The sequence below is a fragment of the Trachemys scripta genome, chromosome 6 (genome assembly GCF_013100865.1).
Source record: "Trachemys scripta elegans isolate TJP31775 chromosome 6, CAS_Tse_1.0, whole genome shotgun sequence".
Taxonomy (NCBI): domain Eukaryota; kingdom Metazoa; phylum Chordata; order Testudines; family Emydidae; genus Trachemys; species Trachemys scripta.
In genome coordinates, this window is record NC_048303.1 from 35214772 (window position 1) to 35235723 (window position 20952).

The following is a 20952-nucleotide window of genomic DNA, read 5'->3' on the forward strand; positions in this document are numbered from 1 at the left end:
GGCCAGCAGGTCTACATGGGGCAGCCCCTCTGATGCATTTTGCCATGCTGTGTAGACCAGATCATGGTCTTCATCTTGCTTGGCTCTATGCATGCTGATGGGATTTAAGTAGCAACTCCTAGCAGGTGTAATGCAGACAGAAAAGGAAAGCAAATAGGTACAACCTAGGAGACCCAACAAAAGCTCGTTCTTCTCAAAAACTGGGATGCCAATAGTCATTTCTATCCTGACTGAAAGGATAGAACTGAAGGAGCAGTGAATGAAAGATTGTGTGACCACTACACAGAGGTCTCCCTTTGAACCCAAGTGAAACAGTATGCACTCGTGAGAGTGTCAGGATACTGTATATTAATAACCAAAGATAGCATGAAGGGACCAAATAGCAACTTTTCTTAATTACTATGAGTTTTTCCCTTTTAGCCTAAAAGATGACAACAGCTTTGTATGGCGTGATCCTTATTTTCACAGGTTTGGGAGGATGATTGAGCTCACATACTTCAGCAACGAATGAGTTTATCAGTTTAGGTAGATCAGAAGGTGATGCTGCAGGCACTGACCTTGCTAATCTGCCACTCTCCCTCCTTCACAATACATCTCCCACCCACTACAGAAATTCCAAATGGATGTGCCTTTTCCTCTTTGATAGCCTCAAGATTTTTTTTGGCAGTTCTTTAAAAAGGAATTAAACTGAAGATGCTCTTGAATGCAGTGACAGGATGAAAGCAACTGGCATCCCTGTCCTGTCTTTCTTTAAGAAACAGGCTGATATATCTTGTTTCATTGATATTAGCATGTTTGATTGACTGCTGACATTTGAAGGGGAATAAAGAAGGAGCAGAACTTGAAAAGTTGGCAGTCCTACTCTGCCATGTTACTTTTCACATAAATCCAAAACTTGTAACCAAGTTAAGACATGTTACTGACTAACAGCAGAGGGAACTCCATCTAGCCCCTGATTAGAAAAATGGTGAGTATAAAACATGACCTCAACAGCATAGGTTGTGGTAGTATTTCCTAAAGTGAAACGTGCACCCCCATGGAAGAAAGACAGTAAGTAAGGCGGAGGGAGCAGGGTCGGCAGCTTGTGCATAGACCTCTCAATGGCTCTTCAAAGTCTTAAAATTTAATTTTTTTTTATATATTGTATGTATGTATATACACACACACCTTCATATCTCCAACCCTCCTCTGGGCTAATCCTGTGTGTTTGCTAAAGCATACACTCCCCATGCACACTTTGGAAATAGGTGTAGATTTTGATAATATGATGATGTCTTTCTTACGTGCTTTGATCAGAGATTTTATATATATATATATATATATATAAATAAATAAAGGTCTGAACTGTGCCATTAATTTCAAGGGATGATAATTTAGATGCTAACGATAGTTGAAATATCAACAGTGTTAACAATTTCACTGATCAAAGCACATAAGAAAGACATCATCATATTATCAAAATCTACACCTATTTCCAAAGTGTGCTTGGGGAGTGTGTGCTTTAGCAAACACACAGGATTAGCCCAGAGGAGGGTTGGAGATATGAAGATGTATAAATTAAAATGCTCAGGCCTTTAAACAACATATGTCAGAAATGCAGGCGGGAGCACAACTGGTTTCATGTTTATGATGTGGGGGTGGGGAAGGCAGTTTGGGAAATGCTGGGATCAGGTAAGAATTAAAACAGAGATCCTCCAAGTTCACACAGCAAAACAATCCAACACAACCTCTCTCTAAGGCTGCAGCACATTTTACTCCTGGGGGAATTCTGTGCATAAAAATTCTGCGCATAATATTTTAAAATTCTGGAAAATTCTGCATATTTTATTTGTCAAAACAACACAATATAATCACTCCAGTTTGAATTATTTTGGTAATTTATTTCAAGATACCGGTCAACAAGTATGTCAATAATACAGACAACAGCAACAGAGTTTCCCCCAGGAGTAGAGAGTTAAAGAAACCCCTACAACAACCCAGTTCCAGTTGGGAGGTGCTGGAGGGGGCTGTGTGGGGCCTCCAGAGCCCAGACACCTGCACTCCCATCCACCCCAGAGCCCAGCTGCAGGGCAGCCCCTGGCCCAGACAGCAGGACCCCCAGAGCCTTTATTCCCCAGCAACTTCTTTACTGTCCCGCCAGGGGACATGGTGTGGTGCAGCCCTGCCCTTCCTTTGCCAGAGCTGGCTGGGTCTCCCAGGTCCTCTCCCGTCCCTGGGAGAATAAGGATCAAAGAGCGTACAAAGCCTCCAGCCCATCCAGTCTGGGTGCTCCACTCACTGCGAGCTGGGATCTGCAGAGTCCAGTGGCCCCTAATGGTGGCCAGAAATTCTTCGGGGAAAACAAAGAATTCTGCAAAATTCTGCATTTCACAGTGGTGCAGAATTCCCCCAGGAGTAACATTTATTGTGAGCAAGTATGTGGAAGCCATAAAAACTGTAGCTTTATAAGAGTTAAAAAAAATGGTAGGGACCACCTGCAACATTCAAGTGAAACAATCATGCAATACAATTCCAATAAAATTACCATTTTATCCTGGAATGAAGTAAATTTGTTCTTATTTTACAATACATTGGTATGTAAGTTAAATGTCAAATATATAGATTCATACATTCCAAAGCCAGAAGGGACTATTGTGTCCTGTATAACACAGGCCATAGAACTTCCACAAAATAATTCCTAGCATATCATTTAGAAAAACATCCACTCTTTATTTTAAAATTGTCAGTGATAGAGAATCCACCACGACCCTTGGTAAATTGTTACAATGGTTAATTACTCTCGCCATTAAAAATGTATGCCACATTTCCAGTCTGAATTTGTCTAGCTTCAACTTCCAGCCATTGGATTGTGTTATACCTTTCTCTGCTAGACTGAAGAGCCCATTATTAACTATTTGTTTCCGATGTAGATACTTATGGACTCACCTGTCTTTTTAAGCTAGAAAGACTGAGCTCTTTAAGTCTATCACTATAAGGCACGTTTTCTACTCCTTTAATCATTCTTGTAGCTCTTCTCTGAACCCTCTCAAATTCATGAATTTATCCTTTACAGAATTTACCAAGTAAATTTAATGTAATGTGTGAACATAAAAATAATCAAACGAGAAAAGTAACCCATTTGAGAGAGAAAATCAAAACAACCAATGAACTATAATTAATAATGAAAGAACAATGGCTTCCTCTACGCAAAAACTCAACACACAAAAATCTATTTTTTTTTTATTTTTCTACAGCCAAACACTATATATCAAAAAAGAAGAGATCGTTAGTTTATTTTATCCCTTCCCATTACGAATTTTCCTTTCAGAATATCAAATATTTTAGAAACTGGAAACAAGAAATCTTACCATCATGAGAGGCTTCACTGGGATGTGTTCTTGGGAAGTGCCTGCTTCAGGAACATTCCAGTCTGGAAATTTAATTACTTCCTTTCTATATGGAAGCCTTGTTGGATATGGTTTCAGTGGTGAGGAAGGAGGAAATCTAAATAACATTAAAGATAACACTTCAAACAAACAAACAAACAAACAAACAAACAAACAAACAAACAAACAAACAAACAAACAAACAAACAGCTTCTAAATACTGTGCAATTTTATATTTACTATTTTCAACCTGTGTCTTTCTATATTACTTAATATGTGGGTACACATATATAAATCTAGTATGCCTGAATACTTCTCCACATTAGGAGATGTTGATCCTGCTAGGAAAGGTTTAAGTGGATTCTGCTTTCTCACTGAATCAGGTGGGTTGTCACTCATTTGGACCTCTTAGATTACATTTTCACTGAAGAGATCATTTGGGCTCCTTCTTGGATGTTATCCCTCAGATCTTTCTCATTCACATACAAAACTCTCTCTCTCTAGGTTAGTGGTGCTTTCATCACTAGCTAGCTGGCTATCTGGAGCTATAGCAGGGGTTCAGGACCCCTCAGGCGGTCACATGGTTCTTACATCGGTGGTCACGAGCTGTTAGCCTTCACCTCAAACCCCGCTTTGCCTCCAGCATTTATAATGGTGTTAAATATATAAAAAAGCATTTTTAATTGATGGAAGGGTCACACTCAGAGGCTTGCTATGTGAAAGGGGTCACCAGTAAAAAAGTTTGAGAATCACTGGGCTATCGTCTAAAACTCCAAGTAAGGATTTCACATGAGCTGGTAACCCACTCCCTTTGCAGTGAGGACACAAGGCAAGTCATTTGAATGCTGACAGTCCTCCAATTATTTCCCAAATCCCTCTCAGTGTTCCCAGAAGGAAAGACAAGCTTTCCCACAATTCACTGGAAAACACAATCAGAGCAGCTCATCATACAGCAGTACAAAGAACCATGGATTATGTTCCCAGTGGTCCTAGTGATACACACAGATCAATGAAGAGTCAGTCAGAACACAGTAACTCAAGTGTGACCTTGCAGTGGCTGCTCACACCTGAGCTAGGGTAACCCAAGTGCTCAGACACAGCTGCTGATCACCTAGGTTCCTGCGCAGCAGGCATTCAGGGCTGCAGCGGAGAGAGATGCCTCTCCCCTAGTCCTGGACCTGCCACGGTGGGGAGAGGCGCCCCTCCCCAGTCCCCAATCCAGCCTGAACAGTACCGTGTTTATAATGGTGACAGGCCCACGCTCGGCAAGGGCCCTGCCGGCCCTTCAATTCACTTGTACTGTGGCCCTGCGGACAATGGGAGCTGAAGGGGCGGTGCCTGCAGATGGGGCAGCGTGCAGAGCCTCCTGGCTGCGCCTCCACGTAGGAGCCGGAGAAGGGACATGCTGCTGCTTCCGGGAGCTGCTTGAGAAAGTGCTGCCTGGAGCCTGCACCCCCAGCCGGAGCCCTCAGCCCCTCCCACACCCCAACCCCTAATTTCATGAGCACTCATGGCCCGCCATACAATTTCCATACCCAGATGTGGCCCTCAGGCCAAAAAGTTTGCCCACCCCTGCTATAGTGTATGCACTTTGTTTTACGGAGTTTGGGAAAGGTGCCTGCTTGTCCAGTCTGGATGTGTTTTACTTTCAAAAACCAAATAAAGATTAAAGAAAAAATAATAAATTAAGTCAACTGTATGATTTACCGCTTGTGTCGCAAGCATGCAACTAAACAATGAACTGTTCATAACATCTGGAAATCTGAATTTAAAAAAGGCTTGTTACAGTAATGATAAAATAAATCAAATCTTAAAACATGAAACCCATGTAAAAAGGAAGAGAAGAGCCTAAGAGGTAAGACTAGTTCTCTGTGGAGGACTTTCTCCTGACGGTAGAAGAGCTGGAGAAACTTGAAGCATTTAGGAAGAAAGTCTAGATTCCAATTCCTTCTGGGTAAAAAGAAGGAAAGCTGTAGCCAATACAAAAAAGCGATCCAATAATTGTGAACTGTGATGCAGTATAACAAATCCCACTCTGGGCAACACAGGTTTAATGAGCTAATATGGGTTTCGGGGGGGGGGGGGGGGATAGCGCAGGGGTTTGAGCATTGGCCTGGTAAACCCAGGGTTGAAAGTTCAATCCTTGAGGGGGCCAAAAACAAAACACAAAAAAAAACAAAAAAAAACTGCCAAGGATAGTAGTTGGTCCTGCTAGTGAAGGCAGGGGCCTGGATTCAATGACCTTTCAAGATCCCTTCCAGTTCTATGAGATAGGTATATCTCCATTTTTATTATATGCTATCCCACCACACCTGTAAGAAATGTCAGATTTGGAGGAACTTAAAAAGGAAAGACACAGTATTGTTGATGGCAGACCAGAACTCCAGTCTCCAGCTCCTGGAGAAAGGGTTGGCTGAAGGCAACAGCTTTTCAGATGACCACTGCCCAGCAGCACCTCTCTAGAGGAAGAGAGGGCTTGATGCTGATCCATCTATTTGAGGGGACTATTTTCCCTATATTAATCTATGGGACCATAGCTTAACAGGAACATGTTTGGTACAGTACTCTTTCTTCAGACTGTGGGACTATTCATTTGTGTTTCTTTTTTGTGTTCATTGACAACCCCAGAAGGGGCAGACTGTCCAGGGCTCAGCCAGAGGCCAAGTCCCTTACAACTAGACTAGTGTGATGGAATGCCCAGCTCTGCAGAGCAGAGGCCTTGGTGAGTGCAGCGGCCTAGTCCAGAGGGCACTCTGGGGAAGGAACCTGGTGACAATGTGATGAAGAATAAGGACATTGTCTTCTCACTCCTGGGGGAGGCTTGAGTGACCGGGACTGCCAAATACAGTAGGCCTAAAGATGTAACATGACATGGATCTGGAACATCTTCTAAAGTGGATGACCAAGAACCATCAACAGTGGGCCCAGCAGAAGCAGCTTCTGCAACAGATGGCTGCCCCTCAGCAACAGCTAATCCAGAACTTAGGGGCACAACAGCAGCAGCAGTTGGTCCAACAGATAGTGGCTCTGATGTAGCCTCTAGGGCCTGACTGACAGCCCCTGGAGGTGTGGCTGTGCCAATGAGACTCGCAATAACTTGGACGTACTCCTGGGGACATTCAAGAAACAGGCAATGGCAGCCAAGTGGCCACCTGAGCAGTGGGCCATCTTGTTAGCGCCTTACTGACCAGGCCAGCACAGGTTATGTACCATGGGCTAAACTCAGCAGCAGCACAAGACTACACCCAGAAGAAAGCAGCTATATTGGACTACCTTGATATCACAGTGGGACCTTTTAACTGTGGTTCTGTGAGGACAATACCTGCAGGGAGCCAGGCTCCAAGTAGTGGTCCAGAGATTGAGACACTTTTGTTGGCAATGGTTGAACCCAGAGACTTAGAGTCCAAATTGCTGAGCTCATCTTGGTGGTACAATTCACCCATATACTCCTGCCTCGGGGCTCAGGATTAGGTACTTAAACCATAGCCAATGCAGTCCAGCTTATGGAGTACCATCTGACTGCAGAAGCTTCAGCAATGTCACATGAGGGCCACCTAAGATAAAAGGCAGCTCTCGAGTTGAAAGAGAACCTAACTGGAAGGATCAAAAGCCTGACGGCCTGGTTCAGGACCTGAGGCACCAGCCTCTAAGGGCCCCAGGTTGGTCCCCATTGGAAAATCCAGACACTCTAGGCCCAGACTCAGATAAACCTGAAGTCCCCTTGCCAGGAAAACCACAGAGTAGGAGCTGGTGAACTGCACAGGGAGAGCCTACCTCGAGCATTAGGCCACGGGCTAGCTGTGGGAGTCTGCTTTTCACATGGGCAGCGACGACACCTGTATCATGAATGCCCCTATAGTGGAAAGCCAAGCCCATAAGCTAACGCCAGCTAAACCAACTGTCCCTATCAGTGTAAATGGGACAGAGGTGATGAGCCTGGTGGATTTCGGGTGAGGTCCCGAACCTTGAGAGAAACTATTTTCTTACAACGTATTTGTGAAGGTGTTAAGCACTATGTTAGTGCACATGCACAATTAACTGTAGGGGAATACACAACACTGGGTACTGAGCAACAAAATGGCAGCTGAAGTTCAATGTTGATAAATGTAAAGTAATGCACATTGGAAAACATAATTCCACCTATACATATAAAATGATGGGGTCTAAATTAGCTGTTACCACACAAGAGAGAGATCTTGGAGTCATTGTGGATAATTCTCTGAAAACATCCATTCAATGTGCAGTGGCAGTCAAAAAAGCAAACAGAAGGTTGGGATTCATTAAGAAAGGGATAGATAATAAGACAGAAAATATCATATTGCCTCTATATAAATCCATGGTACGCCCTCATCTTGAATACTGCGTGCAGAGGTGATCACCCCATCTCAAAAAAGAGATATTGGAATTGGAAAAGGTTCCGAAAAGAGCAACAAAAGTGATTAGGGGTATGGAACGGCTGCTATATGAGGAAAAATTAGTAAGACTGGGACTTCTCGGCTTGGAAAAGAGACGACTAAGGGGGGATATGATAGAGGCCTATAAAATCATGACTGGTGTGGAGAAAGTAAATAAGGAAGTGTTATTTACTCCTGATAGCACAAGGACTAAGGGTCACCAAATAAAATTAATAGGCAGCAGGTTTAAAAACAAACAAAAGGAAGTATTTCTTCACACAATGCACAGTCAACCTGTGGAACTCCTTGCCAGAGGATGTTGTGAAGACTATAACAAGGTTCAAAAAAGAACTAGATAAATTCATGGAGGATAGGTCCATCAATGGCTATTCACCAGGATGGGCAGGGGTGATGTTCGTAGCCTCTGTTTGCCAGAAGCTGGGAATGGGGGACAGGGGATGGATCACTTGATGATTACCTGTTCTGTTCATTCCCTCTGAGGCACCTGGCATTGGCCACTGTCAGAGGACAGGATACTGGGCTTGATGGACCTTTGGTCTGACCCAGTATGGCCATTCTTATGATCCTTGTAGTGGGACTGGTCTCAACACTGGCTTATCCCATTATCTTGGGACAGAATTGGGAGTACTCTAAGAAATAGGAGGTGGAGTTAATATGGGCCTAGAACCCCCAGAAGGGCTAACTCAAGAGTCCCTAGGAAGAAGGGACTCAATTCCCCGGCCAGCGTAGTTGAGGAACTGGACCCTAGAAGGATGTGTCCAGCTAATGTGAGGGATCACGGGCTTGAACCCAGGCCTACGGGTCCCCAGGCAGTGTTCAGCACATGGCCACCACCCAGCAGCTCACCTGAACAACTAGAGAAGGGAGCCAACTAGCTCATAAAGGTTCCCACCCTCAAAGTTCCTTACTGGGAGAAGCATCCAGCACCACCAATTAGCTAGAAAGCTCTATTTAAACCAAAAAGAGTCACAGGAAGTTGTCCAAGCAACTAAAGGAATCCCTGGCTGGCTGCTACTCTTCCTATTTACATGATTCCTGAGCCCTGCTTTGCTGCCTCCCTGGCTGTTCTCGGTTCTTGTCCTCCTTAACCCAGATTCCCATCTATTCCTGGTACCTGCCTCACTCCAGATCCTGCTCCTACACCCTACCCAACACTTCGACCCCTGGTTTGACATCCGACTCTCTTTCTCACCTTTGGCTTGGAACCTGACTAACCATTAAGCCTGACCGCCCATGCACAGTCCCTACAACCAAGGGGAAGCTCCCACAGAAGTGCCAGCTAACAAGGAACTTAGGCCTGCCCCCTACAGGAAGGAGACATTTTAACTCGAGGGACTGAGAAATTTTCCCCAAAATTCACTACCCTCTCCTCCAACTGATCAAACATTTTCATTGATTTTCAAAGGGATTTGCTCTCTCTCTCACACACACACACACACACACACACACACACACACTTCCCTTGAGCTTTGAAGAAAGCCTTGTCAACAAAACTGAACTAGCTAGTGCAAGTGACTCCACCCATGCTGAGTAGATTGCAGGTTCTCTGTACCTGCATCTGGGGGTTGAAGAGCAGTATGCAAGATAAAAGTCCTTTCAGGGTACAGATTATCCTACATGGGAAAGCATTTTTGAACAAACAAATGAACAAGCACACCCCACTCCCAAACCACCACTGTAACGGGTTGGATCCCCCTCAACCAGCCAGGGTTCTCTCTCCCTGTGTTGCCAAATTAGACTCTCCAGCCGCGCGTGCACATGCACACACACCCCACTGTAGTCACAGACTGAAGTCACTTCTGTGTAAGAGGACTCGCCCAGCACTCACGTGCACACCCCTTTTGGGAGATAAACCCAAAATAATACTGTCTTGCACTGTATAGAAAAATCTGCACAGCACAAGCTCATAAAAATACCTCTTCCTCAATGTGAAGAGAGATGTGCACGACTTCTTGCCCTCCCAGTTAGAAATTACATAAAATTGGGTTTTATTATAAACAAGAAATAAGTTTAGTAACTACAAAAGGTGAATTTTAAGTGGTTAAAGAGATGGCAAAAAGAACAAAGCAGATTACCTTCATCAATAAACAAAAGCCGCAGACTGAGCTTAACACATTACATAGGAAAGATACAAATTAATAAATTCTCACCCTGAGTGATAAACGGGCTTGCAGATTCTCAAGGCACAAGTTGCCTTGGCTTTCCCAGGTTTTCATACATAGGCTAAAGATCTTAGTCTGGGACCATCACTTCTCACCGTTCTATCTTTTTCCCTCAGGTATTTCAGCTGTGGTGTTGTAGGGAGAGTAAGGACTCTTCATGTTGTCATTGTCCCTCTTTTATATCTTCCCACTACCTGCGGGAAAAATTTTTTGCTGGGACCTCTGTCAAACATTCCCATTGTATAGAGCTATCTCAGAGGTTTCTATTGCACACAGTTCCTGGGATAATCCTTATGCTTGTGTGCATTTATTTAAAAAGCCACTAACATTGTTTGGCCTCATCCAATGTAGCACATTTGAAATACAGAGACATGGTCAATATTCCCAGCTTCAGATACAAAAATGATAAATGCATACAAATTGGATAAACACATTCAGTAAATTATAACCTTTCCAATGATACCTTATATGAGCCATCTTGCATAAAGTATCTTAGTCATACCATATTCATATCACAACCATATTTCCATGAAGAATATGGGGTTTAACGTCATACCCACCATCACCAGAATCCCTCTTCAAAAGAATCTTTATGATCCAGAGACATGGCAAAGCCTTGGCAGGGATGGTTTAGCAGTATCGGAAGAAGGGCACGAACTCTCACTACCAACAACAAAAGCCTCCTCCACACAAATTTCACAACTCTAGTTGTATGACTTTTAAGCAATATAGTTAATACCCTCACTACTAATGTAACATTTTGGTATTTCAACTACTACATCATTTTTAGAGTTTTAAAATTACCATGTCTGTGGTGCTTTCCTTACTGTATCTTTGTCTATAATTCTCTCCCTCCTTTCTTCCAAGCAACCTCCATTTCATCTCCATTGTTTCAACATTCCCACTTCTGCCCTCCCTATAGTCCCTGCTTCCCTCCCTGCTGAACCCATAGATTCAGGAAGAGTGATCAACAGGCAGAAGCACTGGCTATGAGGAAATGAAAATGATAGAGCCAACTCCTGGCAGTCTATGAATAAACAACAGTACCAGCATTTTGTACCGTGAGGGAAGATTGTCACACCCCAGCTCTACTCTCTTCCCCACTAGAAGGAGGGTAAAATAGGCTATCATACCTCTCTCAGAGTAAGAGGTACTAGTGGGCTTGTTCACTTCCTCCTGATTGCCTAAAGCTGATCTCAGTGCTAAGTCACTGGGGTCGTGGCGCCAAGGGACGGACTACCTCAGGCTTTGAGATGGTTAAGGCTAATCCGATTAATTATTCATAGCAAGCACCCTAGATACAGCAAACCAAGGCTGACCTTTGGGGCTAGTGAAGCCTTCAGCTGAGAATACTGGAGGGGGGAGGGGGTGGGAAAGAGGGAGACAGCACCCCAGAGCAGTTTATGGCTGAAGTGATGACTGGGGACAGTGCCACCCACACTGCCACCAGTAGTGAAAGAGCTGCCACAATCCTCCCAGATGCCAGCCAGCCATCTGAGGTGCTGGTCTTTTTTCTGAGCAGCTTTAAATGCAACTGCTCAGATTCCAGAAACTGCAAAACCTACAGGTGTCAATGCTTTTACACACCACACTGAAATATAACACCCAACACCACTGAAGCCTCAAATTGTGCCAATCAGTGAGGACATACTGATGTATAAACCATAGGGTATTTGCCATTATAGAATAAGTATTCTCTTGCATTAGGTTGTACTTAATATTTTCATATTTTTGGTGGCTTAATTTCATGAGCAATTTAGGCATTTGACCATGTGCCTGGAAGTTTTAGTCAGAGTTTACTCACTTATTTTCTCCACTCCTATAAAACAGAAATGGAAGACTACCCTTTACATCTTTCCATAATGGTCTTACGTACTGTATCATTGAAAGTCACCATAAAAAGGATCAATTTAACAGTTTATATAAAAAGTATAAAGGTGACTACTGCCCCCAAAATTTGTGTAGTATTTGTTAATTCAATTAAAAAAAAGGAACATACCTACATCCATCTCTTTCACCCCTACCTACACCATTATAACTGAAGATCTATAGTTGCAAAGCAGCATTAAGACAAGTCCACCAGAGGGAGCTCCCAGGATATTAAATATACTGAAAAATAAAGATGGAAAGCTAAAGTTGGTTTAGTGCATATTGAGCATGGTTGGGTACTCGAAATCCAAACTCCACATCATAAATGGCTTAAACAAGTAAAAAAATACATCAAGCATATTTGAAGAAAGATTGTGTTTATTCAAGAAGAAATCATGCAAAATTCTTGATTTCACTCAAAAAATTGCCTAGCTAATTTTCTGTCTCTGCAAATATTAAGCAGAAAACACAAAATATACTGGGTATTTAAGGGTAAGAACCAAATACCCACTAGAGCCAAGAGATTGTGAAATATTGGTGGCAGATTTTAAGGCCAGAAGGGACCACTAGTTTAACTAGGCTGACCTACCACGTATCACAAGCCATCACATTTCACCCAAATACCCCTATACTGAGCCCAAAGACTTTTGTTAGAGCAAAGCATTTCAGTCCTCGGGAGACTAAGCCCAGGTCTACACTGGGGGGAGGGGGGAAAGAGGAGGTCGACCTAAGATACGCTGACTTCAGAAGTTGCGTATCTTAGGTCAACTTACCTGGCCGTGAGGACAGCTGCCGCTCCCCCGTCGACTCTGCTTCTGCCTCTCGCGAGCTGGAGTTGATGGGGAGCGCAATCGGGGATCGATTTTATCGCGTCTACACTAGACGCAATAAATTGACCCCCGATAGATTGATCACTACGCGGCAGATCTGCCCTGAGTTGTTGTGTATCACAAGCAGAAAACAGAACAGACTAAGTTGCCGTCAATCATGAGGCCTTCACAATGGCACAGAATTGATTAGCTGAGATATGACCAGATGACCACTGCACAAGGGTAATCAATTTTTTTTTTTTTTTTTTTTTTTTTAAAAAGGTCCAGATTTCTTGGTCAAGGTATAGTCAAGGTCCAGAGAAAATAATAAGTAGTACATAAAAAGATTTGGGGATCAATTCAAAAACATCTGGCAGACCAGATTTGGCCTGCATTCCACCTATTGACTACCCCTACCCAAGCCAGGTGATCCATGGCCCATGCTACAGGGGAAGGTGGAAAAAAATCCAAGGTCCCTGCCAATCTGACCTGGGAAAAATTTCTCCCCAACCCCAAATCTGATGAATACATCTGGTCAATTGCAGAAAATAAAACTCCTTCCTACCCACTGCAGGTGGCCAGTTGAAGCCCTGAAGCATAAAACTTGATGACAGTCATGGTCTTTAATGAAGAGATGCAAGGGTTATGAGCATGCTGAAGGCAGTGCAAGCATTCTTGTTCTCCCCATGAAGAGGGGGCTCAGCAAGGAAGGAGATGAACTGGGGGAATAGAGTTAAAGATTCCAAGGCCAGAGGAGACCATCATGACTATCTGGCTCAACTGCTTGCGCACACAGGCTGAGGAGTTTCCCCTAAAAAATGCATTAGAGTTTATCTTTTTAAAAGATTCCTAATCTTGTCTAAGGGTATGTCTACAATTAAACACACCCAGCTGGCCCAGGTCAGCTGACTCTGGCTTGGGCTATGGGGCTGTAAAATTGCAGTGTAGAATTTCAGGCTACAGCTGGAGTCCAGGTTCTGGGACCCTCCACCCTTGCGGGGTCCCAGAGCTTGGGCTCCAGCCTTAACATCTACACCACAATTTTACAGCCCTGTAGCCTGAGCCCCGCAAGCCCAAATCAGCTGACAAGTATTTAATTGCAGTGTAGACATGCCGCCCCGCCCCGCCAAAAAAAGACTCCAAATGATGTTAACTACTTCCACCGGTAAGGTCTTCCAATGTCTGGTTGCCCTAGTAGTTAGGAAATTGCATCTTATTTCAAGACTAAATTTGTTCAGCATCCAGACATTAATTTTTCTTATGCCTCTGTCAGCAAGATTTAAAACCCCTCAATACCAAATGTTTTCCATGTGTAAGTACTGAAAACATAGCAATGAGGTAATTTCTCAATTTTTTTTTTTCCCCAATAAGCTGAATAAGTTGAACTCCTTAAGACTCAAATAATATGTTTTCCAGCTCTAGGATCATTTTTGTGGCCCCTCCTTTGAACTCACTCCAGCATTTCCACATCCTTCTTGAAGCCCAGAAACCAGAACAGGACATAGTATCCTAGCAGCAATCTTACCAATGCTGCATACAGAGACAAAATATCACTTCCCTTCTTCTACTTGATACTCCCCTCTATACACGCAAGGATCAGATTAGCCCTTTTTGTCATGACACCACACTGGGAACTCATGCTGAGGCAATTTTCTACAATGACCCCTAAGTTTTTCTCTGAGGCTTTGTCTACACTACTGCTTAAGTCGACGTAAGTTACATCACTCGGGGTGTAAAAAAACCCATCCCGCTGAGCAATGAAACTTACATTGACTTAGCTCAGTGTAGACACTGTGTTATGTCAGCTGGAGACGCTCTCCTGTCAACTTATAGCATCTTCACCAGATCTACTAAATCGATGCCGCTGCATCAATCCAGCAGTACCGATTTAGTGCTGTAGTGAAGACAGGCCATGAGTCACTGCTTTTTAATACAGTGTCTTGCACCCTTTAAGCATAACCTGCATTCTTGGATCCCAGATATATTACCTTGCATTTATCTGTTCTAAAAATGCATTTTGTTATATTGTAACCATTTTACCAGGTGATTCAGATCACTCTGCTACAGTAATCTGTCCTCCTTTACTATCCCACTAATCGGTGTCATGCGCGCACTTTGTCAGCAAAGATTTTATACCATCATCTAGACAGTTGATTAAAAAAAAATTAAAGTGTTGGACCAAGAAGAAAGCCTTCTAGAAATGGCCCCTCATTGACACAGATTTGCCAGCAAGCCAGTTTTTAATCCCTCTAATGTGTCCACTATTAAATCCATATAATGCAAGATTGTTTTTAATCGGAATGCCATGATGTATCAAGTCAAATGCCTTGGAGAAATCCAAGTATACTATATCAACAGAATTGCATTTATCAAGGAGACCTATAATCTTGTTTAAAAAAAAAAATCCAACCACAGACAGAATCAAAACTACTTTAAGATATTTGAAAAGAGGACATGAATGTGAAAGGACATTTTCAGCACTCAAAAGAAAGTCTTTTCAACAGGGAAAAAATCCTTAGGTCACAAAATGTCACAAGATAAATTACATTTAATTAAGAAATGTGTTGAGTGGAGATTCGCTCGTTCCAAAAGTAACATGTGACAGAAGTATAAACAAACAAAATGATTATAGTATAACGAGAGCCCTGCAAATGCACGGATATCCACTTTAGATCCACGGACCATTTTTGCATATCACGGACCGGACACAAATACAAATTTTGTATCTATGGAGCGTTCTAAATATAGGGTCTCAAAAGGCAGTGAAACAACTGTCTGCATCTCAGACTATGAGGCTGCTTTCCCACCTTTCAGATCCCATATTCCCTCACCCTCCATATATAGAGAAAGGGGAGGTGATAGATCAAGACAGACAGTAAAATCACACATGCTCCTATTACCGCAGTTTAAGCAGCCAAGCAATTTAGAAAACCTCTTCCAACTTCATTGTCATATCAGGTCAGAGAGGGAAGCTATACTGACTTACTTTGCAGAAACAGCTGCCTCCCTCTTCAAATGACCTGATACGGCACAAATTAAGCACTGTTTGGGCAGCCAGAGACCCCCGTCCTGTTCCGCTACGCCCCCTCCCCCTCCTGTGCCCCCTTCACTCCTAAACCTTGCACACATACCCCTGCACCTACATGGGAAAACTGTCATGGAATCACAGAGTGCTTGTCATTGCTCCTCACAACCCCTCTAAGGTGAAGTTACAATAAAACATTAAGTAATAAATAAAGTATGATGTAATATGTTAATCAGGATCAGGTTAATATTCAAAAGTACCTAGCTAGCAATTCTGGCTTGGTGGCTGAGGAGTCCTCCTCCTCAGAGTACGCTAAAAAAGGTGACCAAATTTCTAAATAACTTTTGGGGACGCTTCTCTTGCGTATGTACTGGGCATGAAAATTGCTCCATTACAAGGACAGTCCATATTTTACCTCCACAGAAGTCACATTTTTCCAATAACATGCAATACAAAGTCTTGCTGCTAACAATAAAAAAGAAATTAATGTGTCATTTCTGTTTAAAATGTAGAACCTTATTGGAGCATTAAGGAAACTGGCCAGGGGGATCTCTCAGAAGCTGGCATTTTGCTATAAGATGAATCTCTTTAATAATTTCCTCCCCAAGCCATCTAATTCCTAGACACAACCACCACATGTGCAAGTATGTTCCCCTTTCCCTGCAATCCCTCAAACAGAGTGCATCCCTAGTAGCAAAAATATGATGCATCTTAACTGGAGTAAAATGCCATCTACACAGTAATTTATAAAAATTTCATTTGTGAGCTAAACTAATTGAAGATGTATATCCCCTTTGCCATACAGAGACCCGCACATCTAGATCAATTTGTCCAAATCCCTCTCCCATCTTTTCATCTAGGTTATTGTCCTATCAACCAAAATTATAGACGTCTTAAAAATTAAATATTTTGTCATCTTCCAGTTTGCTCTGGATCGCCTCAAATGTAGTTAAAGGTCAAGATAGAGCAGTCTTATATCCAAATTTCACAATAAAATATTTTATTTGTAAACAATGAAAATATGGGATCTGTATATTGTAGGTCTCTTGGTACGATTTCAAACCAGGACCAAGGAACAGCTGTCCACATTGAGTAATCTCAGCCCTTCCACACAATAGACATTTTGATATTTCCTAGAGATAAATCCCTGGTTATTAATTCAAGTAGCTAAGGAAGTGGGCCTCAATGACAGGAATTTTAAAAAAAAGTTGTCCCACCCTCCTAAAACGGACTCAAGGAAAGGGTGATTTTTAATTTTTGGTGACCTAAATTTCTTTTTAGCCCAACAATAAATAATCTCCAGGCTTGTTTGACTTTTACCCAGTGTTTGGACGGTCGTAGCTCTTCTAAGCCAGAGTTCTACTAACATGCAATCAGGGACTGCAAGTCTGTCCAGCATAGCAAAGACGACAAAGTTACTAATCCATTATGAAAAAACAAGTGTAATAAGAACTCTAGAAACTCCCACTCAAGCATTACTTTAGAAGGCAAAGGAATACAAGAAGTGAATTAATTCATACACCTTGGCACGAACGTGGAAGTCAATGGGGGTTGTCCAGACGGAATTAATATCATGATGAGCAAGCTTGCAGCTGCATTTTCCAGTTTAAACAAGAATTGGTCATCGAAAATCTACAATTTACACCCCAAACTACAAACCTTCAATTCCAATGTTATTTCCATCTTAACACATGAATGTGAAAGCTGGAAGCCCATGAAAGGTACAGACGGACATCTAAATGCCTTAGAAAAATACAAGGTAATAAATGGAATTAATTTGTAACAAATGCTGAAAATCATCAGATTTCATCAACCCTTTATGTCTAAAGTTATCCAAAAAAAGACAATCAAAATATTTGGTACATGGCTTAGGAATGAAGCCAGAACTACCACCAGGGCTGGTATGCTATTGGGCAGCTGGAGGAACACATAAATGGACCAACTGAAAGAATCCCTCCATTGAACACTACTCAGAAAGGGAAAACTTATGGGACTTAATAAAGAGGCCACACAAAGAGCAGTTCAGGATAAACAGGAATGGTGGAGTCTTGTTCACATGCTAAGCTATATCTAACAGCGCAGGAAGGATTCAGATTCAGAAAGCACCTGTTTCTTCTCTCCCTCAGGTGCTGGAAAAAATGGCCCCTGCAGAAGCTCCTGAACATCAGAGCAGAGTAAGGAATTTAGGGGGCTGAAGGCCAAGAGGTAGAAAGAAAACAGGAGGAAGAGACCCAGAAGAAACTCAATGGAGTTACCTCTGGAGTTGATTTTCCCAGATGCTCATGACAAATGAGGACCAAAATTTCCTAGAAGTGTAGTCAGGAGTCCACCAGGGGAAGTACTCAAGCATGTGATTAATTATGCATGCATAAGTGTTAGTCGGTTGGGGACTTTAGTGTACGTTTTGATTTATTTAGTAAAAATATTGGTCACAGGAAGCAAAAACCAGGTTTGTATACTACAGATTATTTGGGAGTGACTAGAAACTGTTTATATATGTTGCTCAAAAAATAAAACTTGAGATACAAGGGTGCTTCAAGTAACATTCCCAATATTAGAACAACATAGTATCTCTGGGTCTACTTAAGAGAAGGACTGTAATAAAAGATAACAGGTGAGCATGCTTAGAGATAAGTAGATGCACAAAGTAAGTGGGTTTGCAAAACCCCTAACTAATGTCATTAATCACTTACTTTCACAAGAACTAAACATTCACCCAGGATACATCATAAAATGATTTACCTATATAAATGACTGTCGTCCTCAAAGTCTTCCTTGCCCCATCTTCCTTTGATATCTTCAACAACATGATTCTTCAGAAATTTTTTAAGTAGCTGAATTGTTTGATTACGTGTCACTTCTGGGCCAAAGTTTTGGTTACATCTGAGCAGTTCATGTAACCAGTCTACTGCCTCTGAGGCTTTGAAGCAACACTCATAGTTTTTGAAAAGACTACGATGCCTCCTTAATGGCATCCCTTCACGAAAGAGTTCAATGGTCTCATTCCACTGGAAAAGAAGGGGGAGGGGGGAAGAAAGATACAATTACAGGGGCTCTAAAAATAATCTTTAAGGGTGAAACAATGTTGTATGTGAAATCAATGCCAATACAGTTAGAGCATTTTGCAGGCATTCATTTTAATGGATACAATATAAAACTGCAAATATTCAGATACCAGAGTTATCAATCATGTTACAACTATTGCCAAAGTTTTGCCGTTATCCTGAGGACTAAAACCACTAGACAGAATGAAAAATACCTACACTGCTATGTCTCCAATGCCATGCCCCAAGCAAATTAAATAAATCTGCTGAACATAGTTTACTCCATGCTCTATTTAACAAATATTCTCTATCAACTCCTCATTTAATACATTCTGAAAGTTATACCTTAGGGTACATCTACATGAGAAAGCTACACCAGCTTAACTTAAAATCAGTTAAAAAACCCATGTAGTAAAACCAACGTAAAAGCCTATGAAGGCACTCAGTTTCAGAGTAACTTATTCCAGGCTGGTTTAAACTAAAATCCAATATAAACAGCCCTTAAACTGAAATAGGAGCAGAGGCATTTGCACTGGTTTAAGTAAATCAGTTTAAAACAACACACACACATATTTTTAGGCCTGGTCTACACTTAAAACTTTGGGTGACGTAGCTATGACACTCGGATCATCAAAAGTCCTGAGCATCACAGCTATGCCCACCTAAACCCCCCAACATAGACCTTCTTCTATCATCCTAGATGCTATATCCTGGGAGAGGTGAGCTACTACAGTGATAGACTCTGTGCTCTTTCAATTGCTGTAGTGTACACTAGCCCTAAGGCCAGGTCTACACTAAAAAGTTAGGTTGACCAAGTTATGCCACACAGGGGTGTGAAAAATTCACACGCCTGTGTAACAGTTAAACTGATCTAACCCCCAGCATAGACTCCGCAAGGTTGGAAGAACTCCATCGACCTAGCTACCACCGCTCAGGGAGGTGGATTAACTAAAGTGACTCCAATCACTGTAGTGAGTGTCTACACTGAAGCACTACAGCAGCATAGCTGCAGCACTGCAGTTGTGTTGCTGTAGACACAGCCTTAGTTAAACTGGTGTAAGTTTGTGCGTAAGGAAGAGCTCACTATGTCACGTCTCTTTTATAAAACCTTGAACATCCTTCTTCGTGTCACTCTTCCTTTTCTCTCCTGTAAGAGCTCACAGTCCAACAGACCCCGTTGAAGAGGAATGGGTATGGGCAGTGATGTAGGCAGCAAAGCAGGGTGTGAGTGTACAAGTGTATGTTAGTATTTTGGGGCAAGGTGCCAGGAGGTAAAGCTACTGGGCTATGATCCAGCTAGCCATGAGTTGCCATTTGGGGGCTGGGCTAGCAGGTGCAGAAATAAGGCTCCAGGTAGAGGAAAGGACCAAATCGCAGCCCTGGGGAGGGTGGCAGAAGCGGGGCAACTGGCGGGGGAAAGAAGCAGCTGGGGGGGCTAGAGAGGGCTTCGGGGGCCAGAACGAAGAACCGGGGGGGGGGGGCTCCCTCAGGAGGTCTCTACAACTGCGGACCGCTGGGGGGGGGGCTCCGGGAACCCCTTGGGGGGTCAGACAGCGGGATTCCGGGGACCGCAAGGGGGCTGAGAGAGTCCGGGGAGCGCAAGTACGAAGGGCCAGTCTCCGGGGACCGCTCGGGGGGGGGGGGAGACGCGCGGCCGAGGAGCGCGAGGACTGGGGGCCAGTCTCCGGGGACCGCTCGGGGGTCGAGGCCGAGGGGGGCTCCGGGGACTGCTCGGAGGCCGGGGAGGGGGGCTGTGCCGAGCTCGATGCCCTGGCACGACCAGACGCTGCGGGACCCGGCCGGGGACTTACCAGCCGGGTTGCCCGGTAGGGCCCGGGGCCCACCAGTCGCGGCTCCATGGCCCGGTAGGCCCCGCTGTCTCCACGGAAACCCGACAATACACAGGAGAAGGCGGAGCCGAAGAAGAGTTTGAATTAGGGCCCCCAGGGTGCTGCCCTCTCATTGGGCTGAAGAGTGAGCACGTGACACCTCATCGCTCCCTGATTGGAGGGGCAAGGGCAGGACGTAGAGGCCGATACATCGCCTTGGCTCCCAGCACAACACCTGTGCAGCCGGGGGGTGTTGGAGGGGGCACTGGGAGGGGACATGGGGGGGGGGAGTCCTTGGAAGGGACTTTGGGAGGGTGCCCTGTGGAAGTTGGCATAATAGGGGAGTTATGGAACAACAAATCACATGTAACAGTGTACTATCATAAGTATAAATGGAGCCTGAGGTTAGCAGCTCGAGTCCAAGGCATGGCAGA

General features: G+C 43.5%; 1 protein-coding gene across 1 annotated transcript in view; it reads right to left on the reverse strand.

Annotated features, from left to right (window-relative positions):
- DEPDC1B (DEP domain containing 1B) overlaps window positions 1–20614 on the reverse strand; it is a 45694-nt gene extending 25080 nt beyond the window's left edge. Inside the window, exons 1-3 of the mRNA XM_034774823.1 lie at window positions 20501–20614; window positions 18388–18653; window positions 3348–3483 (exon numbers count right to left, since the gene is read on the reverse strand). Coding sequence (XP_034630714.1) covers window positions 3348–3483; window positions 18388–18653; window positions 20501–20548 — 450 coding nt within the window. The 5' untranslated portion in view covers window positions 20549–20614. The remainder of the gene's footprint in view (window positions 1–3347; window positions 3484–18387; window positions 18654–20500) is intronic.
- Window positions 20615–20952: the final 338 nt, after the last annotated feature.